This window comes from Phasianus colchicus, chromosome 12 (assembly GCF_987193195.1).
Source record: "Phasianus colchicus chromosome 12, bPhaCol1.hap1.1, whole genome shotgun sequence".
In the NCBI taxonomy this organism is placed as follows: Eukaryota; Metazoa; Chordata; class Aves; order Galliformes; family Phasianidae; genus Phasianus; species Phasianus colchicus.
In genome coordinates, this window is record NC_143447.1 from 20577608 (window position 1) to 20601089 (window position 23482).

Sequence of the window (23482 nt, forward strand, 5' to 3'; positions counted from 1 at the left end):
GGCCTGCACAGCCGCACTGAGATCTGAGAGAGCTGCTTCCTCTCCTCACCCCAAGGACAAGCGGTTCCTGCTCGGCGTCGTTCCTGCTCAGTGTGCTCCCACAGCTGCCTTGGCAGTGCGTGTGGGACTACTTTGCTCTGCAGCTCAGGGTGCGTTGGGTTGTGCTGCCAGCACAGAGCCTGCTGTACAGAAGCAGTGTTTGTCTGGAGGTGGATGAGCAAGAACTGTGAGAACTAATCAGTGCTCGGCTCCAGCCCTCAACGCTTCTTTCTCAATGAGCAGCTGCTGCCCAGCAGCCTTTGCTGGTGACACTTTGCAGCTTTTCCAATGCTTTGACTGTCACTTATCAAAGGTAAAACTCTATTGGAGGCATACTGAGGCCAAGTCCAAGCTTGTCCTGAAACTTGAGCTCCACAGAGCCGTATGCCCACAGTGTCTGGTGTTCTTCTGAGTCCCATCCATGTGCACCTGACCATGGACTTTGACAGGCAATTAGTCAGCATCCTGTGTTTTTTTCTCAGTGACAAATCTCAGGTTCTGTCTACACCCTCTTACCAGTAATCCAGATCATCAAAATCTGTGAGCACACGCAGCCCCCTTCCCTCTGTGCTGCTCTGCACTGTGCTGGGCTCTCCCTGTGCAGAGGTCTCACTCCTCATGGCACAGCGCAGCAGCAGGCCCGAGGTTCTGCCCTCTGCACAGTAGCTTTGCAGAACATGCCCATGAGCACCAGCACTAGTGAATTCTTGTCTGTAGCCACCTTCCATGGCTGCAGCCAGCATGGAGTGACAGCCCCTCCTGCTGATGTGTCCCATCACATCCTTTTCAGGACCTACTGCCACCCGAGCCTTTGCCCCCAGGTCTTAGTCCCCACGTGCTGCCTTCTGCCACAGCTAGTCTGGCATCTCTGCTGGACTTGGTGGGACAGTTCTCAGCACCAGTGTTTCTGTTTCCCCATTTGTTTCTCTCGGGCAGGCGTCCTCCTGCATCCACCCTGTAACCTGGCAGGGAGAAACCCAGCTGACAGCTGAGTCTGAGCAACTGTCACAGGCCTCACATGACAGAGCCATTTTCTTCTTGATGTAGCTTTCCCCATGCTCTGTAGGCTGTCTTTACTCTCTTCAGCCTGGATGAGTGGCTTAGACTGCTGCAGGATATCCGGAAGATTCCCACTATAATCACAGAATTGCCAGGGTTGGAAGGGACCTCAAGGATCATGAATCTCCAACCCCCTGCCACATGCAGGGCCACCAACCTTCCCACCTAATGCTAGACCAGGCTGCCCAGGGCCCCATCTAATCTGGCCTTGAACACCTCTAGGGATGGGGCATCCACAGCCTCTCTGGGCAGCCTGCTCCAGTACCTCACCACTCTCTCTGTAAAGAATTTCCCCCTGACGTCCAACCTAAATCTCCCTTCCCTCAACTTAAAACCATTCCCCCTTGTCCTGCTGTCACTCACTCTTTCAAAGAGTTGATTCCCCTCTGGTCTGTAGGCTCCCTTTAGGTACTGAAATGCTGCAATGAGGTCACCCCACAGCCTTCTTTTCTCCAGGCTGAACAAGCCCAGCTCCCTCAGCCTGTCCTCATAGGGGAGGTGCTCCAGTCCCCTGATCATCTTTGTGGCCCTCCTCTGGACCCTCTCCAACAGCTCCCTGTCTTTTTTGTACTGGGGGCTCCACATTTGGACGCAGTACTGCAGATGGGGCCTCACAAGAGCAGAGTAGAGGGGAACAATCACCTCCCTGTCCCTGCTGGCCACCCCTCTTCTGATGGAGCCCAGGATACCATTTGCCTTCCGAGCCGCAATAAACAAGACCACTGTAAACAAGACCATCAGTGGAGCCTGCGCTGCGGTCTGGATACTGATTGTGTCTTTCCTTGCAGAACGTCGTTGCAGCCACCACTGGTGAGTGCTGGTCCAGACTCAGCCACCGACCCCCCCGTACTCCCCAGACACCTCGAAGGGCGCTGCTCTGTCCGAGCAGCAGCTCCGGGCTCCTCAAAAGGAGGAGGACGCCTTCCTCCCACCCACCGCCTTCAGATAAACGAGGGCTGCCGGGCCGCGACTCCCGCCGCCGTCGCTCCGTTACTCGGGGACCCGCTGCTCCGCGCCGCCCCGGTGCCGGCAGAGGGCGCTGCGGAGCTTCCCGGTAGCGGCGGGCGGGGTGCGGGGGCACGGCCGGTCCCCAGCCTACCGCTCCGGAGGGCTGCCCGGGGGCTGAGCCGGGACCCGGCGCTGCGCACCGCCCGGCTGCCGGCTGCTCTGGGCTGGGCCCGGCGGTGGGGGGAACGTGGTGCCGTGCTGAGGGGCGTCTGCTGGGCTGGATGTGGGGAGCTGCGGCAGCTTTTGGGATCTGTGCGGGGTGCGGTCCCGCGGGGCCGTGCCGTGCCGTGCCGTGCCGTGCCAACCACCCGCCCGAGTGCCGCTGTGCTGCGGCTGCCGCAGACCCCGCGCTTGGGCCGCCCGGGCACCGAGCGGGGAGAGCCGGGGCTGCGGGACCGGGAGCCGCCTGCTGGTGGTGCTGGGACGGCTGCTCTGCGGGCGGCCGAGATACGGGGCCGGGACAGCTGGGAGCTCTCCGGGTCGTACCGCGCAGTTTTGCAAGGGAACGGATGGCGCCTGGCCCCGCTGCCCGGTTCGTGCTGCTCCTCGGGCCGTGCCCAGCAGGAGCTCCTTTCTGCTGCCTCCTGCCCAAACCCAGGCCTCCAATGGCTGCTCTGCGGACAGCAGCACTGTGCTATCCCTGAGCAGAGCTGTGTGTATGTCTGTGTGTGTATGCGTGAGCGCTGTGAAGGGCTCCCAGCAGCAGTGTGGACACGAGCCCTTCCTGTGGACCACCAGGCTGGCACACTCTGCTCTGATGGTGCTTCCTTTCCTGCAGGCAGAAGCAGAGACAGAGCCAGGCCCCAGCTTGGCTCTCCTCTGCCTGCTCGCAAACCGGTGATGGGCACCCAGCCCTGCTCCCTGCATGCCTGCAGCAATGCCAGGAACATTTTCCAAGCCCCTCCTGTCTTATCCTGCTGCTAGCTGTCCCCAGGCTTCCCGCCCCACGGCCACATGCAGCCCCTGGGGCCCCACAGAAGCAGTGACCTGGGAAAACCTAGGGAGAGCTGCTCGAGGATACCTAGACCCATCTGTGTGCCCTTATGCAGGCACAGGGCCGTGTGAGGTAAGGAGCAGAGAGAGCCAAGGCTACAGCAGCACATCTTTATGGGGTCTGGCCTGGCTCTGTGCGAAACAGCGCAGCGACATGCTGGGCACAGTGATGGCATAAGCTATGGGGGAAGCTGGGTTCTGTAGGGCTGGCGCTGCTTCGGCGTGGCTCAGTGCCGGAACTGTGGCACTGGGGATGGGATGCGAATGTCCTGACCCTTTTCCAGCCGCCGCTCACAGTCGATCAGGTAGTTCACACCGTCTATCACCAGCTGCACCAGTTCCACCTGCACCAGGAGCACAAAGTTCTGACTCCAGGCTGTCCTGGCCCCAACCACCCCCCCGAGCCATGCTGAGTGAAGGGCACCTACTGCACCCATGGAGCACAGTGCCCCCAGTCCCCACTGCTGGCATACAGCTGCAAAGCTGTTCTGGCACTGAGGTGTGCGCACGTTTTCCCAACTGCCCTTGCCAAGAGCAGCTCTGCCCCTCTCCCACCTCTGACTTCCCCAGCCGGTCCAGGTTGGAGATGTCAAAGACATTGCCGGTGGCTGCTGTGTCCACACCGCCTGTCCCACGCTTCTGTAGCCGCAGGTTCTCCAGGATCTTGGGGAAGCGGCTGTCCTGGTGCCCAGAGAAGGTGTCAGTGATCAGCAGGACCATCAGCCGCAAGCTCCCCAGGGCTGCCCTCCCACACCCTGCAGCACCCTGTCTGCAGCCCTGCAGTCCCTTCCCCAAGCAGATCCCACTCAGCACTCATGTGCCTGGCCCCTCCAGCTGCAATATGGGCACCATGCGCTGTTCTGCTCCCCTGTGTGATCCCAAGCAGCATCCAGGGCTGTGCCGCACAGTCCTTTCATCCTGGCAGGGCTGGGCTCTCTGTGCCTGCAGCTCCGGCTCTCCCAGCATCATCCACAGTCATTACCTTGCTGAGCAGTGGCAGCTTGATGTGGACACCCGCCCGCAGCCCAGTGCCCAGGTTGGAGGGGCAGGTCAGGATGTAGCCTAGCCTCTCATTCCACATGAACTCCCAGCCTCGCTCCTGGATTAGTCGCTCCACCTGGGTTAGAAGCACAAAAAGCAGCTCAGCCCCCAGCCCAGCCCTCAGCGTGGTGCTGCCCAGCTCTGAGGCTGCGAGGGACACAAGTCTTGCACGGCCCCCATCCGCAGGGCTGACAAGGTAGCGCTGAGGTTTCTCACCTCCTTCAGGCCCCGGCAGAACCGCTCAAAGACACGCTTCATGTTACCACCCTTCTCCATGGAGATGACGCGCGTGTGATCCTCCTCGTTGATCCAGATCAGGAAGGTCTTCTCATTGTTGTGCCTGCGACAGGGCAGTGCTCAGCTGTGCGGGGGCTGGTAGAGCCCTGTGCCCACGCAGCCAGCAGCAGCAGCCCCGCAGCGCCCACTCCACTGCTGTTAAGGGGGTGAGCACACAGCCTGGCGGTGTGTGGGGCGTGTAGGTGTGCTGGGAGCGGGAGGGAGAAGCAGCTGTGACCGGGTAAGTTTGGGGGCGGGTACAGCGTGCAGAGTGGGGTGAAGCACTGGGCATTGTCTGGGAAGCAGCCAGCAGGCACAGGTTTTTGGCAGGAGAGGGAATGACGTGCTGCAGAGCAGGCAGGGCTGGCAGGAGGGCCAGGGATGGCTGCGGAGCTGCCCGCTGCCGTGCAAGGTGCTGCGGGTTGCGCAGGGAGCTGCTGCCCCCGGCTCTGCGCAGCTCCATGGGCTGCAGCCGGCGATCGGAAACCAGGCTGGGGGTGGGCAGGGAGAACACAGCCATGGACACAGAGCTGCGGAATGGCAGCCTGGAGACAGCGGGGTCTGTGGGGCGGGAGCGCGGGCGGGGACAGCAGGATGGAGCAGCAGTGCCCTCCTCCTCCTGCCCTGTTGGCGGCCCGGCGCCAGGCAGGTCCTCACCAGATGCCTCGGGCGTCGGGCCAGTCCCGGGCCATTCCTGCTGCCGTCAGGAGCGGGGACACCGGCTTGTCAAAGAGGAAGTGGTCCTGCAGGGACACAGCGTGTCAGCAGGGCACATGGCGGATACCGGGGCACCGTCCCTCTGGTCCCCGTGCACCACACAGGAGGTGAACATCACTGGCTGTCCCAGTGCAGAGCCTGTGGGCGTGCAGTCCTCACAATGCCAGCGGAGCAGCAGCCGTGTGCCACGCACTCGCCTTTCCCGGGGCACGTGGAGGGACACGGGGCGGGAGCCGGAGAGCCCCGTGAGCTGCTGGGCCACATTCAACTCCATCTTCTAATGAGTGGGGCCCTGAGCAGCCTCTGCAGCATGGGGTAACCGCACTGGGGACAGTGCCTCGGTGCTGCAGGGCTTGGGGTGGGGAATGGAGAAGTGGTGGGAACTGGTGCCAGGATGGGGTCCTGCCGGGGCTGCCCGACTCACATCAATGAGCTGCTGCTGCTCCTTCTCTGTCATCTCGCTGAGGCGGTAGTAGCGGCCCGACAGGTCCCCTGTGAGGCCGTTCAGAGCCTCCACCGTCACCTTCTCCACCTCCCTCCGCTCAGCGCGGGTGCAGGCGGGTGGAAGGCTCAGCCCACGGATGCTGCGCCCGGTCCGGACCCGGGACGAGAGCACATAGCGCTCATCGAAGTGGCCAAACTTAATCTAGAACAAACATGGGACATTGGCAGGCAGAGCTAGTACTGAGCATCACTGTCCCCAAGGCCGGGGCACACCGCAGCATGCCCACCTTGGAGGCATCCAGGTCCGTGACATGCTTCATGGTGCGGGGGTTGTACCCGTTGTGCCGCTCCTGGATCACAGGGTCGAACAGCTCTGCAAACACCTGGAGGGAAGCGGGACAGGGCAGCTCTTCAGAACCAGTGCCATGCGGAGCCCTTTGGGGGATGTGGCAGGTGCCCTATGGAGCCTGGAGCGTGGCAGGACCCTGGCCATATCTCACCTCATATGTCTCCTCATCACCAGCCACCATGCCCACCGTCTTGATGAAAGGGTGGCCTGGGTTGTCCACGCCGGTCTGGATGCATTGGTCCAAGGTCCAGCCGTTGGGGGTGGCTTTGTCGCAGAGCCTCGCGTAGATGGCTGGCGTCAGGTTGCTGGCCATGCAGTTGTTGTGTTTCCGCAGGTCGGGGTACTCAGCACTGCGAGAGGAGGCACCAATGAGCCTCTGTGTCCAGCAGTTTTTTGCCGAGTCTGACTGGGTTGGAGCTCATTTCCCCACTGCCGCCCACAGTGCTGTGTGTTACCCCCATAGCTATGATGGCACTGATATGGCACCAACGTCCTGTCTCCTACTGAGCAGCACTGGCACAGCACCACAGTCCTCCCCAGTCCTGCAGAGCCTGGGTATGGGCAGGAGGTGGGGGGGGGACGTCCCTGGGGCAGTTGGCCTAACCCAACCGAGGCATATTCTATACTGCATGCATTGCATTCAGCAATAAAAGCTGGGGGCAGGGAGGAGGAAGGGCTCCAAGTGACTCTGTGTATCCCGAGGTCCTGATTCCCAAGGCTGAGCATTGCTTGCTGATGGAAAATCAAGAATTTTTTTTTTCTCCTTTTACTTCTGCGTGATCTTTGTTCTTTTTTTTCCCTTCCATTAAACTTCTCTTTATCTCAACCTGTTAAGGACCAAGCCGCAAATTCAGTCACTCCTTCCCTTTCCTTGGGTGAGTGCAACACCTACGAACTTTTTTTCCTGGTATTTTCTCCCTCTTGTCTCCCTGGGCAGTGGGAGTGAAGGCAGTGGGTGCTGCTGAGTGGCCATCAACTGCCATCCACCCCAGGTTCCAGTGGTGCCCCTGCCCTATGGAGACCCCCGTAGCAAGGTGGGCAGGGAGAGCTGTGCTGTCCCCACAAAGACAGCTGCTGGCATCGCATGGGAGCAGAGAGCAGCCCAAGATGATGGCTGCCACGAGGACAAGAGCCCATGAGCAAATCTGGCTGGTGCTCAGGGTGCAGCTCCTTATCAGCTGTGTACCAGGGCTTGGTGCTGGGAGTGCTTTGTGGCAGGCAGCCATGTCAGCCACAGCCCCACGTAGTGCCTGGGCATAGGGCTGCCAGCTCCAGGCTGTGCAGGGTTTGCTCTGTTCTGCACAGCGCAGGGCAGCTGCTCCTGCTGTGCCTCTGTCAGTGTTCAGGTCTGTGTGTCTGCACGCAGCCCTGGGGGCTCTGACCCCACACAGCCCGGACGCTGTAGGGCAGGAAATGGGCTGACCCTGATCTGCAGCTGGTGGGAACTGCACTGCTCTGGCGCAGTTTATTGTATTAGGGGGATGCTTTCTTCTAATCAGCTTAGCGGGAGGCCGTCTCCTGACCTCATTCCCACTTTAGCTGGGCTTTGTGCTTGTCCTGTGCTCACAGGGGAATTGGTGGAGCAGGACTCGACTGCACTCTCCTTGGCCAAATCCCTCCCACTGGAGGTACCATTGTCTAGAGTGGGACAGAAGCAGCCCTCCCCAGGTCGGGAGGACTGGACAGTGGCCAGGGATATCTGGCCTCTCTTCCTCAGGGAGGCACAAGCAGCTCAGGAGGAAGCAGAGGTGCCAGGTGCAGACATGAATCTGTGGCAGTAGTGGCAGCAGCCAATCACTGTCACCGCCACCATCTCCAAACACCTGGCCCCATGCTGCTGTGCAGAGCTTGCCATCTCCAGCCCTGAGACTGCAGTCCGGGAGTGCACATTGGCCCTGTGCCTATGGCTTGGCTGTTGCTTGTGGCTTCCGGAGTTTGCAGAAAGAAAGGGAGGCTGGGCTCATGGTGCTGCTCTGCGTGGGGAAGCACTGGCTCCAGCCTGTCCCCTTGCATGGAGGTGTTTGCTCTGGGCAGAGCCAGTCCCAGGCTGGGCTGAGGCTGCTCCCCATCCTACGCACATATCTTTGCTGTTTGAGTTGCTCTTGCTCAAAGGATGCCTTGTTGCATGTGGGATGCAGCCTGCTCAGCCTCTTTTGTTGCTCCTGCCATTGGCTGGATGCGGACCCATGTCTCCCCAGTGTGAGACACTCTCATAAAAAGCATTCGCTGCTCAGAAAGGGACAGTTGGACTTGTTCCTTCCCTGCCTCCAGCACTGCCCAGTGTGCCAGGACTGCAGCTCACTCTGCTTCCCACCCTGCTGCCAGCAGACTGCATTCAGAGCCAGCAAAGGTTGCTAAGGCAAGCAGGCTTGCTTGCAGCCAGAAGGAGGCTGTATTAGGTTTAAGCATGCTGTCTGCTATAAGCAGTCCTTAGCCCCACTGCAAAGGGTTCAGAGACTTAAAAGCTCCAGGATCTGCGCCTGCTGCAGTGCTGATTTAGCTCCGTCCTGAGCAGACCTTTTCCCAGAACAGTCCTGAATCGCAGCCAGAAGATTTGGGCAATCTCTTTTCAGCCTTTCCAGAGCACCCCAACTAAGCTTCATGGGGGCAGGATAAGCAGAACATCACAGGGAATGACAGCGTTATACACTTGGTGCTGTGCTCATGGCCAGCAGAGCCCGAGCAGAACTGCACAGGAAGCCAAGGGCCAATGATGCTGCTCTCGCCTAGCAGTCCAGGTTTCCTCTGCCACAAGCGGGAAGGGGTCACCACACTTGGCCTTTCAGGGTTGCTCTCCCCTTGGTTTTGTTCCCCAAACCCAGTTGTAGAACTGTGCTTCATGCTGTTCTGTTCCCAGTGCCCAATGCTGAGTTGCAGGTGCATTCCCAGTGGGGTCCCCAGCCCTGGAGGCCACGAGCTTTTCCAGCAGAGATGGAAGGGCAGGGCAGCAGGGAGGAGGCACCTTGCTGTCAATGCAGCACCATGGCCCTCTGTACTTCAGGACAGGGCTGCTTGCAGTGCCCTCTGTGCCCTTGCAACCAGGGGTTCTGCACTGGGAAGGAGACTGCTCAGTGCACAGCAGGTACTGTGGGTCTGCTCACGTTGCTGCACCTCCCACAGCTCTCTGCACTGATCCAGCAGCCTTTTCCAGTGCCCTTTCCAGCGGCACCAACTGTTGCTTTCACAGCCGCGGGGGTCACTCCTTCACTCCTCACCCAGGCTCAGGGCCGCCCCCCACCCCTCAGGTCTCGCCAGGCCAGCACGCGGCCCTCAGCATCCCCACCCGATGCCGACCCGATGTCTGCGGCCCTGCGGCCGCTCAGAAAGCTCTCAGTGCAGCGCTGCTGGGGGGGTGAACAGTCAGCACCACGCGGCCGTTATCATTCACTCCGTTTCCATTTCGTTTTCACGGCCCGGTCTGGCGCCGGCTCTCGGCACGGCGCTCTGCACGAGCAGCGCTCAGCCTGCAATGCAGAGCAGCACCGCGCGCTGCCGGCACGCTGTTTGCTGCAGGATCGCAGCAGCCGCGTGCGTTTGGAACAGCAGCGCTCTGCCTCCTCCGTTCCGCACCTTCCCCCACACCATCTCTGCCGGCAGCGGGACGGGGGTACCCGCTCCTCACTCCCCGACCACCGCCGGGCTGTGCCGGGCTGCTGCCAGCCGCAGCCCCTGGCAAGGAGCGGTATGAAGGGCGCAACGTGAGACCTTCGGCTCTGGAGCTGCAGCCTCGGCATTGCTGCACCGCTCTGACGCGACCAGCGGCTCCAACAAAGCCGCGTCACCCCAAAAGCACCCGTAAGCCAGGCGGGGCACCGCGCCCACTCCAAGCGCACTCCTCAGAGCTCATCTCTGAAACCGCCAGCGCAGCACGAATGACTGCGCCGCAGCCTTGGACCTCCGTTCTTCCTCCGCCCCGAGCTGCGAGGGCGAGGCCCTGTCGGGAAGCCCCTTGCTCCTCTGACGACCGCGTCGAGCTTGGGCTGTGTCTGTTCTCGACATCCTCGCGGTGCCGTCCCCGACAGACTGAATCCTGGTTCCCCGCCCCGCACGGGCCGATCACGGACCTCGGCAGGACCCTTCCGCAGCCCTGGGCCAAGGGGCAGCGCTTTGCCCCAGCTCGGCCGGCCCCGGGCTCCCCGTTCCCGACCCGGGCGCGGCGCGGCGGTGTCGGTGCCGCCCCGCGGGCCGGGGGCCGTCTCCCCGCTGCCTTAAGGTAGGCACGGACCCGGTTCCGGGAGTCCCGCGCCCCGGCGTGGCCGTAGGGGTTGCGCGGCCCCGCCCGGCGAAACGGTGCCCTTGGAATCGGGGACGGCGGATCCCGCAACCGCGACGGGGCCGCGTCGTGCCCGTTCCCGGACGCCCGAGGCAGAAGGGTTTGGTCCCGCCGGAGGAGTCAGTCCCCCCCAACGAGGCGCGGCTCTGAGACGGGGGCTGATCGCGACCTCGGTCACTGCCGCCCTGGGCTCGGGATGCCTCGGGGAGCTGCGGGAGCCCCGCGCCCTCTCCCCCAGTGCCGCGGCCGCGGGAAGCAGCCCCCGTCCGCCGCCGCCCCCGCACGTGCGCCCCCGCCGCCCGCTCCCGGTACCTGGGCGGGTAGCGCCGCCGCTGCCGCTCGCCGGCGCTGACCGTGTCCCGGGCGAGCAGAAAGCCGGCGGCGAGCGAGCCGGCGCCCACCATGGCCAGGAGCCCGGCGGAGCGGCGGGCGGAGAGAGCGCGGGCGAAGGTGCTGGCCATCGCGGAGCAGGGAGCGAGCGCGGCGGGGGCCGGCGGAGGACGTGATGGGAATGGGAACGGCGGCGGCGGGAGGGCGCACGGGGGGCGGGGAGCGGCGGCACGGGGCGGGGGGGTGGGGGGGCACTGCCACCTGCTCGGGCCGCCCCGCCCCGCCCCAGGGGCCGCCGTCGCCTTCAGCACCGCGCGTCGGACAGCGCCGGGGGCCGCGCCCGACCGGACCGGACCCCGAGCACCGGGCGACGGGCATCGGCCGGCGGGGCTCCTGGCCCGGCCCCCGCGGGGACTTCAGGCGGGCGCGGCATAGCGCGAAGGCGCGGCCGGGGCAAAGTCCGCGCACCTGCGGCCGGGAGCGGCGGGGAGCGTGGCCTGGGACGCCTTGCCCGACGGCGCAGGGCCGGGTAGGGGGCCGGGCCGGGCCGGGCGGGCGGTGCGGGGCGGCCCGGGCTGAGAAGGGCGGCCATCACCGCCGCTTTGCCCCTCCGCCGCCCTCGCACGCCGAGGACGGCCGGGCCGGGGATGCCGGCCCGCGCACACAGCGCGCTCGGCGTCGAGCGGCCCCGCGCTGAGCCGCACGCATGGCCGTTGGGACGGGAGCGGCAGCCCGGCACGGATCAGGTCCCGCGGTCCGCTCTTGCAGGAGGGTCCCGGAGCAGCGGGCCCGGCGCCCGGTTGCCGTGGTAACGCGGGAGGCGGCACCGCGGCGCCCGCTGCAGAGCTCGCGCCCACGTGCACGCAGCGCCGCCCGCCGCCACCAGGTGCCGCCACGCCGCGCCCGGCCGTCCCGCCCTCACGCTCCCATTGGCTGGCGGCGGCCGTCAGCGCGTCGCGATTGGTCGCTGACGGCGTCGGCGGCGCAGGGTGAGCTCGGAGGCCGCAGGTGAGCGGAGGGAAATGGCGGCGCCCGGCGTGGCGCCCCCTGCTGCCATCGGCGGGGCGGGGCGGGGCGGGAGAGAGCTCCGTGAGCGGGGCCGGGATCGGGGAGACCGCGCCGGGGGCGACCGCGCCGGGCGGGCGGGAGAGGAAGGCCGAGGCCGTGCATCGCTGCCGGGCCCCGCTCTCCGGGCGGCGCCGGTGGGGGTCAGCGCCGCTCCTCGGTGCGGGCCCGGTTCCTCCCGCGGTTCCTTCCCCGCCCCCCGCCAGGACGGCCGCCCTCGGTCCGCCCGCAGCCCTCGAGCCGTCGACAGCGCCGTGGCCCGCGCCGAGCGGCCGTGCTCGGAGCTCTGCGGGCTGCGCTCTCCCGCGGGCCCCGCGGCGGCCGTTCCGTCCGCGCCGCTCTCCGCCCGCGCGGGGCTCCGCTCTGAGCCCCCGCCGCGTCGACCCCGCGCGCTCCTCCGCCCCCCTCGGGGCTCCGCGGGCCGCGGGAGCGCAGCGCGGGGCGGGGCGGGGCGTGCGGTGCAGCGCGTGCAGCGGTAGAGCGCTGCCAACCCGCAATAAAGGAGTGCTGACATTCCCGGCATCGCTGCGCTTCTTTACAGCCGTCCCGGCTTTAAAATCTTCAGGAAGTCCTGCTTTCCTCTCCGGTTCGCTGATAAATCGTTATTAACGGTTACTTGCCCGAGGAGGCTGTGGATGCCCCATCCCTGGAGGCATTCAAGGCCAGGCTGGATGTGGCTCTGGGCAGCCTGGTCCTGCTTGGCGACCCTGCACGTAGCAGGGAGATGGAACTGGATGAGCATTGTGGGCCTTTGCAACCCAGGCCATTCTCTGATTCTTCGATTCTCTTAGGTATTCCGGTGCTGTGACGTGTCGCACGTAACGATCCCATAAATCTGATGACAAAAGCCGTAAGAATAATGCTGTGAGAAGGGAGCGGAGCCACGCAGAGCTGCGGGCTGCAGGACGGCCATCGGGTCGCTGTGTTTGCTGTTACTGATGGGGTGGTATATTTAGAGCATGACTTCAACTTCTGAGCACATTGAGCTGCTGTGGTAGTGTGGAAGGCTTCCTTTTAACACAACAGGTCCAAACGGTGTGTAATTATTAACTCTGGCTGTATGGGCATTTTATCTGAAGCGATTCAGCATTGACGTGGCACAGGCTTTGATAAGAGCGTGGCTTTCACCTTTTGTGTGTAATGAACCTTCATTCAAATAGTGATTGTGACAATGGGAGCAGCTGCTGGGGCACAGATCCTCTGCACACCGTGGGTTTGGGATGGAGGCTGAGCAGTGAGGTGGTGGTTTCATGTGGGGTTTTTTCAGTTCCTGCAGCAGCTGCCAGTGGTTCAGTGCCACAAGTCCAGTGTCAGTATCTCAAAGTGCCAGCCATGTGCTTTGGTTGTACTCTCCCTTTCATTAGAACAGCCCGACACAGCTGGGTTTGTTCCCCCCAGGAGCACTGAGGGGATGATGCCTGGTGTGGCCTTTGGCTTTGGTGGCCATTGGGGTTTTCACTGTGTTTCGGTGTGCCTCCAGAAACGGCCACAGACCAAAGCAGAGCAAAGCAAAGATTATCATCCTTTTTTTTTTTTCCTTTTTTTTTTCCTTTTTTTTTTTTTTTTTCTCTAGGCTGGAAGCAGAGAACTTGTAGCGTTCTGAGTTCTTGGGGCAAAGGTTTTCCTGCTGCTCGGTCCATTTTGTCCAGGAGGGAGGGGAGAGCAAATGATTGGAGAAAGCAATCCTCCTCCTCTTTGCTTCATTAAATTCTCATCCACAGAGCTGACAGTGCTTGGTACGGCCGCACCGTGCTGCTGTGCAGGGCAAAGGGGTGGCACTGCTCCTGGGGATCTCCTCCTGTCCGTGTGTGCAGCAGTGGGGTGGCACAGTGAGCACCTGCACAGCTGTGCTGCTGCGCTGCCGCCGACACAGACTGCATCCCGGCAGTAAGTGCTGCTGGTTGGGCTGTGTGCGTGCTGTGAGTGCTCCAGGTGTGCGTGGGGTGCTGGGCTCTGTGCACTGCGTGAGCTGGGAGTGGGGCAGAGGAGTCCTGGTGTGGGAGGTGACAGCTGGGCTGTGTCACTTTGTGTCACCCCACGTCACCTCACTCTGCCCAGGGCTCCCCATGGCTGCAGAGCACTGCGCGCCTCCTCCTGTCTTCTCTGAGTGCCCCTCTGCATGGAGGCACGCCTGCTTTTTGTCCCTATTTTCAGGGGGATTGCAGAGGCGATTGGATCGCTGTCTGTTCCTTTTTCCTGTTGCCAGCCTGTTTGGATTCTTGCCTGCAGGCCGGTGGCATTTGGGTACATCTCTGCTTTGTGGAGAACTGGCAGGGAGGAGTGGGCACCCATGTTGCGTGTGGAGCACGCTCTCCTGTGGTGTATGGACTGCAGGGGTGGCTGTGCTTAGAAGGCGCTTCAGCTGCCAGTCTGAGGAAGGCTGGAAATCATGTGAGAGCATGAGGAGCAGAGGGAGAGTGCATCTCGTGCCCGTGTGTAGGAAATAAGAGATGAGGTGTTTGCTAAGTCATCTTCTCAAGGCTGCACTTCCTGTGCTGGGACAGAGGGAGGAGGGAGGGGGGCTTTTCTCTAATTCACAGCTGAGGAAGCCAAGGTAAAGGGCAGCCACTCAGCATTTCTGAGTGTGCAACTATGGGCAGAGGTGAACAGCTGTGTCCTTGCTCGGGGGAGGTCACACGTACGTGCATTCAGCTCAGCCGCTCGCATGGCAGTCTGTGCTGCTCCAGGACACGCTCCTTTCCGGTGTTTTTGACGCACAGTTTGTGTCCTGCTGACCAGACCCCCTGCTCACAGGTAAATCACAGCCAACCCTCCAACTTAGGAGCCCTGGGCTGCAAACCGAGCTGCTAACCTGCAAACTCAGCTGTTGCTGCTGCTTCCTCTGTGTCCTCTTTCTCCAAAGTTGTCACTTTGTCCTTTTCCTTCCTCCCCCCTAAACTCACATGCCTCTCAGACAGCTTGCTCTTACTGTCTCTCTGTTGTTGCAGATCTTCTTGAGCTAAAAGGATGAAAATTGGCTATTGGAAGGCCACTGTCACTCTGCTGAGCTTCATCCCAACTTCTGCGTCCCAGCTGATGTCTCTGGGTGCACAAGGCTGTGAGTATGTCCCCTGCCTCATTCCATGATTCAGACGCCCCATTCCATGATTCAGACGCTGCCTGGAGCATGCATCACTGTAAGGGTTAAACTAATTCCACTGAGCACTGCCACTGCCCCTTTCCTGGCTGATGCCAGAGGGCTCTCTGCACAACGGAGCTCCTTGTCCAAATGGTTTTGGATCCCACTCTCACCCGAGGGTCTCTCCTGCCCACCGCTCCCTTTAGGCCTTGCCCCTTGTGCTCTGTGCAGCACAGCCCTGGGCTCGCTCCCTCCCAGCCCCTGCTCCTTCCCTGCTCCCAGCAGCACCAGCCCTGGCCCAGCCCTTCTTCACCACTGTTTGTGCACTGTGGTTCCAGAGCGGGATGGTCGGCCACCGGCGCTGCCATGTCGTCCCTGACGACCTCCAATGAGGGAGAGAACCCCGCTCCCCGGTTTGTAGTCGGTTCCCGGGACGATGAGACAGACTTCCTGGGATCAAACACAAAGATGGATGAAACGGACTTCTTTGAAGATGATGAAGAGGAGGAGTCGGTAAGGACTCCCAGCATCCGGGGCTGTGCCTGCACAATTTCTGAGGCTGTGAGGGCTGCAGGGCCGTGGCCCTGGGCAGTGTGGCAGAGCCATACAGAGGGGCAGCACCATTTCTGGCATACTGTTGTGCTGCCAGACCTGGTGCTTCTGACTGCAGTAAATCCCAGCCTGTTGGCTTGCAGGTCTCTTCCAGCTACAGCAGCAGATTTCCTTCTGCTAGCAGCTTAACCCCAGCATTGCTGTAAGCCTTTCTAATTCACCAGGGATTTTTTTGAGGAAAACTGTGGGAACTATGAGCAGGGCAAAGAGATTTCTGCAGCGGAAGCATTTGCTCTTTTCTGTAGCCTCCAAAAACAGGCTGCAGAAAAGGAGAACCTTTTCCAGCTCCTGACTGCTTTTGGCTTCTGTTCAGCCCACCCTTTCAGTCCCCTCAATGGCCTCTGTAAGAAGCTTCTGTTTGGAGGTGCTTCCTTCATCCTTCCTTTTGGTGGGCTGAATGAAGGGACTGAAGCTTGTTCCCAGGGTGGGACGTAGGGACCTTGCAGAAGGTTAATCAGCCATTATCCTGTCTCTGTGCAGCCTCTGGGGGCTCACACGGGTATATCCTGCAGCACAGTTAGAAAATGTTGGCAGCAGCATATGCTGACCTCCTCCTTAGAGGCGAGGAAGTAGATTTTTCTGAAGACAATATGGAGGAACTGGTGTCTAGCTGGGACTTGTCACTGCACGACCTTTGGGCAAGGGCATGGCTGCGAGGCAGAGGAACTCTAACCTCTCATTCCCATGATTCATCCTGGACTTGTTGTTTCGGGTTGGTGATGATGGTGGTGGTGGTGGTGGAGGTGGGGCTTGGTTTGGAATGGGCTGAGCGGATTACTATAGAGTGGGGTGGAATGGCCCTCACTTCATTCCTGAGAAAATCACCTGTCCATCCCAGAGAAGCAGTGTGCTGCCTTGGGTACATTGAAGAGACATTTCCTCCTCTGGTTAAGAGGAGCTCCTCTTCCCCCATGTGGACGCTGTAGGGTTCTGCACAGTCCTTTGCTGCACGCATCTGGGAAGCATCCAGCATCTTTTGCTACAAAGCATTTGTAGCTCTTCTCTTAAGTCCTCTCATGTCTGTCAGCTGAATGAGTTCTGTGCCAAAGAACATGATGTGGGCTTCTTCCAGCCCTGCTGCATGTTCGAGTGCCAGATATTTATTTCTGACCTTAGCATTAGTACCCAGAGGAGGCATAATAGTGCCTGGCAAAGAAGCAGTGGTGTTTGGCTGCTCCTTCATGACATCCACCAGAGCAATCTGTTGGGAAGTGGAAGCGTGCATGATCTGAGTCTAGCAAGAGCTGTGAGCACTTAGGGTTGGAAGAAAATCCCGTGTTTGTTCTGTACTGCTGCACTTCCACTCTCTTGCAGTTTTAATTCAGTAAAGCAGCTGACCTGTGCTAACCTGCTCTGTGTCTTCTCCTAGCCGCCTGAACGGCAGATTGTTGTTGGAATCTGTGCCATGACCAAAAAGTCCAAATCAAAGCCCATGACGCAGATTCTGGAGCGTCTGTGCAAGTTTGAGTATATCACAGTGGTGATTATGGGGGAGGACATTATTCTGAATGAACCAGTGGAGAATTGGCCTCCTTGCGACTGCCTCATCTCCTTCCACTCCAAAGGTAAAGTCTGCAGTAGACCTCATCCTACCTAAGGTCTGGACAGGGGAGCTTCCTTCATTCTTTCCTTCCTTTTCCTGTATTTCAGGATTCCCGCTGGATAAAGCAGTTGCCTATGCCAAGCTGTGCAAGCCGTTCTTGATTAATGACCTTGATATGCAATATTATATCCAGGACAGGTAGGTGTCTGTGATCCAACAGAGCCCCTTCCCTCTTAGTCTAATTTCTCTTCTGGGCTTATTGTGCAATCTGCTTCTTCCGGACCACCAGCAAATGAGATGGAGATTATTTTAGCAAAGGGTTTTAGGGGTTGTTTTCCCATGACATGGAAGGGAGCAGTTCAGGTGTAAGCACATTGACAATTGGCATGTTTTGGTTGTTCTGATTCAAACGTACTGTAAGGATGTGTGAATCAGGCTGAATGACATCAGAAGTGGAAGTGGTCTCCCAGAATGAGGCTGTCACCGAGACATAGGTACTATCCTCTCAGTGGGCGAGCCAAGTGCTGGGATGGGATTCGGGGGCAGAAACTGGGAGCAGAAAGGCCAGGTCAGACCCTAAGGAAGATATGTTGGTGAAGCTCTTAAAGATGCTTTGCAGCCAGCTGGTGGTACAGACAGCTTGCAGACACGTACTGCACTCATACAGCCAGGCTGCATTGGCTGCACGTGTGGGCTAATGCTCGACACCAGAGCTCCCACCACGTCTCTGTGCTGTGAGCAGAGCTCCTACAAGTGCTGACAGGCACCCTGAAGTGTAACCCTTGTTAAAGAGCTTTACCCTTTCCAAACTTTTCTATACATTCTAACTGTTCCTGTCCTTCTCAGGCGTGAAGTGTATCGGATCCTTCAAGAAGAGGGAATAGACCTGCCCCGCTACGCTGTGCTCAATCGAGACCCTGACAGACCAGAAGGTAAGTGTCCAGGCTCTGCTGAAAGCAGCTTTTACAGACTGTACAGTTTAAGATATCCTGCAGAGACCAGGCACTGATATCAGCTCATGCAGGACTGATTTACAAGTCTGGTGGCTTTTGAGAACAGAGGTACAAGCAGCAGAACCAGCTCACCAGCCAGGACCAAGGGTTTCAGCTCTTCGCTGGGGCTGCCAGCCCTTGTCCTGCTGTGCCACTGCTCTGCTTTATCTTCAGAGTGCAACTTGGTGGAAGGAGAGGACCACGTGGAAGTAAATGGAGCTGTTTTCCCAAAGCCGTTCGTAGAGAAGCCCGTCAGTGCTGAAGACCATAATGTGTACATTTACTACCCAACCTCAGCAGGTGGGGGCAGCCAGCGGCTCTTTCGGAAGGTGAGGGGATTCCCCCCTTTCAGTGTTGGGACCATTAAATGTGTGGGACTGAAAGAAGCGTGTGGCTTCAGGAGGGAGTGCTGGGGCAGGTGAGAGGAAAGGAAAGTTTTGTTTTGGGGAAATCTGCACCTTCTCAGGACTTGTAGTTGAGCCCCATCTAGCTGGGAATTGCAGTACATTTTCTGGTGATGGTTCTGACTTCACCTTTACCACCTCCTGTCTGCTGTGTGTCCTGTGGGGCAGCCATGGAGAGCTGTGGCCCTTGTTGAACTGCAGACTGCTTTTTTTCCGAATCACTTTCTCAGTTTACTGCAAAAATTTTTTTTGATCTCTTCCTGTTTGCTATTTATTGCCCTTTTCAGCATGCTGCAACTTGCAAATGCAATAAATGCGCTATTTATTTCTAGATTCCACTGGGTATCTGCCTTACTCACTTGCACCACTTTGCCAGCACACAGTTAATAGCTGTGTTGCATCTTTTTTCCAGTCAGTTATGCATCTGCCATTAGCAATCTTGAAATGATTGTTTCCTTAGCTAGTGTACATGTATACCATTTGAGACTGTATACAAAACTTCACTGAAAAGAAAACACTGTGATCTTCTGGCCATAAGATCTGTCATACCACCCTAGAAAGATGTAAAATTGATCTGACAGTGAACCAGCAATGTGTATTATCACTTTCTTGCTAGTTACGCATCTTACTTTTTAAGTCTTTATCTGCTTTTTTTTGCACTATATCCCTGTAGCAATTGGTGTCAACCCAACAGTCTGTAATAGCCCTTCTCCTCTTTAAAGCCCAAACATACCTCCTGTCTGTCTTTTGGAGTCTGTTTTTCCTCCGTAAATGAGTATGCTGTGATAGCTGAGTGTTCTCAGAGATGTTCATTCAGTTTTCTGCATTTAGGATGAAACTTTCACTTCTTGTTCTTCCATCTAAGAAAAGCAGCCCCCTTGTCTTCCCTGAGATGCTTGTTCTGTGCTTTCAGATCGGCAGCCGGAGCAGTGTGTACTCCCCAGAGAGCAGCGTGAGGAAGACGGGCTCGTACATTTATGAGGAGTTCATGCCTACGGATGGCACTGATGTAAAGGTAAGGCAAAGCCTGGAGTGGCTCTGCCTGCGGGCCTGGGGTGGCTGAGGGCTGACGTTCCTACTGAGTTGGCTCTGAAGTATCGGTGTAAGCTGCGAGGTGCTGCTGTGCGGCTTGGATCCCAGAGTGGGGGACGGGTGTCGAGGCCATCTGCTCTTTTCCACGTGTCCTCAGTAGAAGTGTCTTCCGGACGGTGCAGTCAGTCTGGCTGGGTTGTCAGGTGTAACCAGATCTCTTCCCAGGTGTACACTGTTGGGCCCGACTACGCCCATGCAGAGGCTCGCAAATCCCCCGCGCTGGATGGGAAGGTGGAACGGGACAGCGAAGGGAAGGAAATCCGTTATCCTGTCATGCTTACTGCCATGGAGAAGCTGGTCGCTCGGAAAGTCTGCGTCGCCTTTAAGGTCTGTGTGTCGGGTCTGTGGGCTGGTTCTGTGTGAGCCTCGCCTGGCTGTGCATCTCCAGCCTGCCTGCTGAGCCACAGGGTGCTCACAAATGCTGTGTTCTGTGTTTCCTTGTGCAGCAAACTGTCTGTGGGTTTGACCTCCTGCGGGCAAATGGCCACTCTTTTGTTTGCGATGTGAATGGCTTCAGTTTTGTGAAGAACTCTATGAAGTATTACGATGACTGTGCCAAAATCCTCGGGTATGTAAAATTCAGGTTGTGCTGTGGGTGAAGGAGCCACAGCACAGTGTGCTGAGTGCAGAGTCCTGATGGTCCTGAGGGAGAAATCTGAGGGTGGTTCAGCCAGGGACTTTTCTTCAGAAAAGTTGGCTCTGGGTTCGTTACACCTGGAGCCTGAAGGGCCTGCACTGCCATCAGCCGTGTACGAATATACACAGATGTTCCTTCCAGGATATGTTCAGCGTTGGTTACTAAGCTCAGCTGCAGTGTTAATGGAGTGCAGTGCGTTGTGCAGTGATGTGGGGGGAAATCTGCGTTCCTTTGGACAGTGCCCTAACTAGCCTGTGGTGTGCTGGATGTGTCTGCACAAAGAAGAGGAGAAGCTCTGTCTGTGGTTCTCAAATCTTTCAGCAGAACCACCAAGCAAGAGGTGGAGAGCCAAGGGAATGGAATTTCTTGTGAGTTTTACATTCTGCTTTCTTCCAGAAACATAATCATGCGGGAATTGGCTCCTCAGTTTCATATTCCCTGGTCCATCCCAACAGAGGCAGAAGATATTCCTATCGTCCCCACGACTTCTGGCACCATGTGAGTACCTGCCTTCTTCTCAAATGCCCAGGGCAAAAACTGTCCAAGAGACAGATGTCACCCAGCAGCACTGTGTTCTTCAGCTGCTATGCTGGGACTGAAAGAACAATGGGAAGTAACTCCCCAGTGACAGTTCTGGTGTGTACGGTCACATTTGTGCAGTGTATCTTCTGTTTCCCTAGGATGGAGCTTCGCTGCGTTATTGCAGTCATCCGGCATGGAGATCGTACCCCAAAGCAGAAGATGAAGATGGAAGTGAAACATCCACGGTAAGAGCCAAGGCAAGAAGGTGCTGCATTGCTGGAAAGTGAGGAGGGGTCACTTGCTGAATCAAGAAGCAGAGTAGAAGGGCTGAGTGCATGGAAGGCAGTGCATTTTCCTGGCTCCATCCTAGCAGATGCCTTCTGCTCAGCTGAGGGCATCTCCTAAGAATCTGATCACCTTCTGTGTGAACACTGGCAGGAAGAGCCAAGTTCTGCTAGGGCCTGCAAAGCAGAGTGCCCCACTACATGGGAAGTTAGCGGCTGCCTCCTTTTCTTAACTGAGCCTGGAAACACTCATTTTTGTCATCATTTCTGAGGCGCGGTGAGGAGCCACTGGGACTGCTGGTTCTCCCAGAAGAATAAAGTGTGAATGCGTACGTAGGGTTGAAAGTTGTAGTGCTGAAACAGCAGCTGCTGGATCAGGGTTCTTTGTTGTCTGTTCAGGTTCTTTGAATTATTTGAGAAATATGATGGCTACAAGACAGGGAAGTTGAAACTGAAGAAGCCAGAGCAGCTACAGGTGAGGGGAGTCCTCTCTGGGGTGACTGTGTGGGAGATAAGGTAATTTGATTCCCAGTGTGAGGGACTCTTTTGGGGGGATGTAAAAGCTCAGAAGGGTAGCAGTCTTCTGCAGAAACACTTGTTTTCTCATTCCTCACCCACAATGCACTCAGCAGGGTGAAAGTGTGATGGGAACTGCTCCTGGCTGATGAGAAGACTGCCGAGCTGGGAGGACCTGGTGCAACTTGGCCATCTGCTGTGGCTGCCTCCAATGAGGGATGGCTGCAGGATGGGGAGCGGGGCAGTGTGAGGCACCTGCTTGGTTCTGCCTGGGGCTGGAGTGCAGGATGAGAATGGAGCAAACTTCTGTGTGAAAGTTTGTTCTGCCTGAGCTGTGCCTCTTAGGAAAGGACGTGTCTGTAAGGAGTGCGGGTGTGGACATGGTGCTGGGTGAGGCTGTCTGGGGAAGCCTTGCAAGATATGATGGCGAATCTGGGGCAAAACTGCTGGGTGTTTGAGGCAGTGTCTGCTCCCCAACAGGAAGTGCTGGACATTGCACGGCAGCTTGTGGTGGAACTGGGAACCCATAGTGACTGTGAGATCGAGGAGAGGAAATCCAAACTGGAGCAGCTGAAGAGCGTTTTGGAGATGTAAGGATTCGTGTTTCGGGGCACTGTGAATTTGTCTCGGAGCTGTGGTTCAGCATGGGATGGAGAAGCTAATTGGACTGCTGGTGTTTTGGGCAGCATTTCTCCAGTGCTTGGAATATCCACTCCCTGTTACAGCTGTACCTAAGTGGTGCCATCCTGTTAAAATTTTCCCCTTGGCATCAGAACTGGTGTTGATTCTTGTTCCCATTGTGTCTGGTGTTCAGTTAAACAACTAGAGACAAAGGTGAGCTTCTTTTGCTGCGGGAAAGAAACAGGAGTCCTTTAAAGAGCTCATTAATATGAATTTCAATAAATTTTGAACAAATGCGATTTAAAAAAAACAATGTCAAAAATTAAACAAGAGGAAGCTTGGCAAAAATTAGAAGTAGTTTGTGTCCACAGCTTTTGGACAACAGCAGTGTGGTGGTGGCTGCGTCTCAGAAGCACGAGGTTTCCTCTCCAAGCTGTAGCTGGCGGTGGTGCAGTCGGGCACTGCCTGTGTTTAAGTCGTGTTTGTGGAGCACAGAGAATGAATTTTTACCATGATTCCTTCCCCTGCCTTTCCGCCCAATAGAAGTGTGCTTACACTCACAGTGGATGCTGGATTCTTTGTCTGTGATCCCAATAATTCATTCACTAAAGATGTAAGATAGATAGAAATTAGCAAAGCATTATTAAAGTCACTCTGGGGTATGAGAAAGCAAAATGCTGTCAGCTGAAGAGCAGGCAAGAAAATGAGTATTTAAATTTCATTTGGGGAGGTTATTTAGCTTTTTTTGGAGTGTGCATTCTGGATCACAAGTGCGTGTCAACAGTGTTCTTGTTCCATGGCAGTTGGTGCTGTAGCAGAAAGTCAGTGCGTTTTTGCTGTGTGCTGCCTAGGGATCTCTGGGCACAGAGGAGTGCAGCTGACTTATTTTCACTTTTTCCCCTTCTCACCGTGACAGGTATGGACATTTTTCTGGCATTAACCGTAAGGTGCAGTTGACATATCTGCCTCATGGACATCCAAAAGCTGCAAGTGAAGATGAAGGTAAAGAATCCTGACGTTGCTGCCTTGACCTTAAAGCCTGGTGTTTAAGAGTGTGTGCAGCTGTCTTACCTATAAAGACTTTGGGAGATGCAAGCATGATTAACATCTAGTGTCTTATATTTGCTAGCAACATAAGAAGGGCTGGATTGATACATAATGTAACGTACTAGTATTCTCCAGATGGTGCCTCTGGGCTTGCTCTTCTATGTTCATGAATGTCCGCCTCTACACCTTCAGAAAGTTGACTCTCTTACATTGGTGCTTGCTAGCATGGTTCCTGGGGGACTCTGGGTCAAGCTTGTGCTGCTAATGCTTTACAGGGCTCTGATGGCAACCTCTTCTTCCTGTCCACATCTCCTGCTGCAGGCTCAGGTTTGAGATCTGATGTAGGGAGTTTCTCTTTGTCTCCTAGAAGCTCGCAGAGAGCCTTCTCCATCTCTTCTCCTGGTGCTGAAGTGGGGTGGAGAGCTGACACCAGCAGGAAGAGTCCAGGCAGAAGAGCTGGGGCGAGCCTTTCGCTGCATGTACCCTGGTGGCCAAGGTAAGCTTCTTATGTGCGTGTTAGGTCCTGTCCTGTGGCTGTA

The 23482-nt window shown here is 57.7% G+C and overlaps 2 protein-coding genes across 16 annotated transcripts in view; one reads left to right on the forward strand and one right to left on the reverse strand.

Annotated features, from left to right (window-relative positions):
- Positions 1-3182: 3182 nt before the first annotated feature.
- Positions 3183-10736, reverse strand: LOC116225540 (creatine kinase U-type, mitochondrial). The gene is made up of 9 exons (XM_031587987.2): positions 10512-10736; positions 6078-6276; positions 5865-5960; positions 5558-5779; positions 5074-5159; positions 4357-4480; positions 4082-4216; positions 3655-3780; positions 3183-3443 (listed from the first exon to the last, which is right to left on the reverse strand). The coding sequence occupies exons 1-9, from the start codon at positions 10658-10660 to the stop codon at positions 3327-3329; spliced, it is 1254 nt and encodes a 417-aa protein (XP_031443847.1). The 5' UTR covers positions 10661-10736; the 3' UTR covers positions 3183-3326.
- The window catches only part of PPIP5K1 (diphosphoinositol pentakisphosphate kinase 1), a 43050-nt gene continuing 29190 nt past the window's right edge, over positions 9623-23482 (forward strand). For 3 of the 15 annotated variants that reach the window (XM_090149254.1, XM_090149266.1, XM_090149264.1), the window contains exons 1-16: positions 11402-11537; positions 12386-14652; positions 15012-15186; positions 16655-16850; positions 16936-17026; positions 17675-17760; positions 17995-18149; positions 19138-19239; positions 19482-19643; positions 19763-19884; positions 20350-20451; positions 20634-20720; positions 21159-21234; positions 21756-21865; positions 22813-22898; positions 23311-23439. In XM_090149254.1, coding sequence (XP_090005380.1) covers positions 15040-15186; positions 16655-16850; positions 16936-17026; positions 17675-17760; positions 17995-18149; positions 19138-19239; positions 19482-19643; positions 19763-19884; positions 20350-20451; positions 20634-20720; positions 21159-21234; positions 21756-21865; positions 22813-22898; positions 23311-23439 — 1651 coding nt within the window. In that variant the 5' untranslated portion in view covers positions 11402-11537; positions 12386-14652; positions 15012-15039. Of the gene's footprint in view, positions 10140-10918; positions 11059-11384; positions 11538-12016; positions 14653-15011; positions 15187-16654; positions 16851-16935; positions 17027-17674; positions 17761-17994; positions 18150-19137; positions 19240-19481; positions 19644-19762; positions 19885-20349; positions 20452-20633; positions 20721-21158; positions 21235-21755; positions 21866-22812; positions 22899-23310; positions 23440-23482 lie in introns of those variants that run through there. The other 12 variants (XM_090149265.1, XM_031587998.2, XM_031587999.2 and 9 more) reach the window with 10 other exon arrangements.

Coding starts and splice junctions, on each gene's coding strand:
- LOC116225540 (XM_031587987.2), bottom strand. CDS start 10,660: ATGGCCAGCACCTTCGCCCGCGCTCTCTCCGCCCGCCGCTCCGCCGGG. Junction 4,217..4,356: donor TCTGCCGGGGCCTGAAGGAG/GTGAGAAACCTC, acceptor CTTCTAACCCAG/GTGGAGCGACTAATCCAGGA. Junction 3,781..4,081: donor AGCTGCCACTGCTCAGCAAG/GTAATGACTGTG, acceptor TCTGGGCACCAG/GACAGCCGCTTCCCCAAGAT.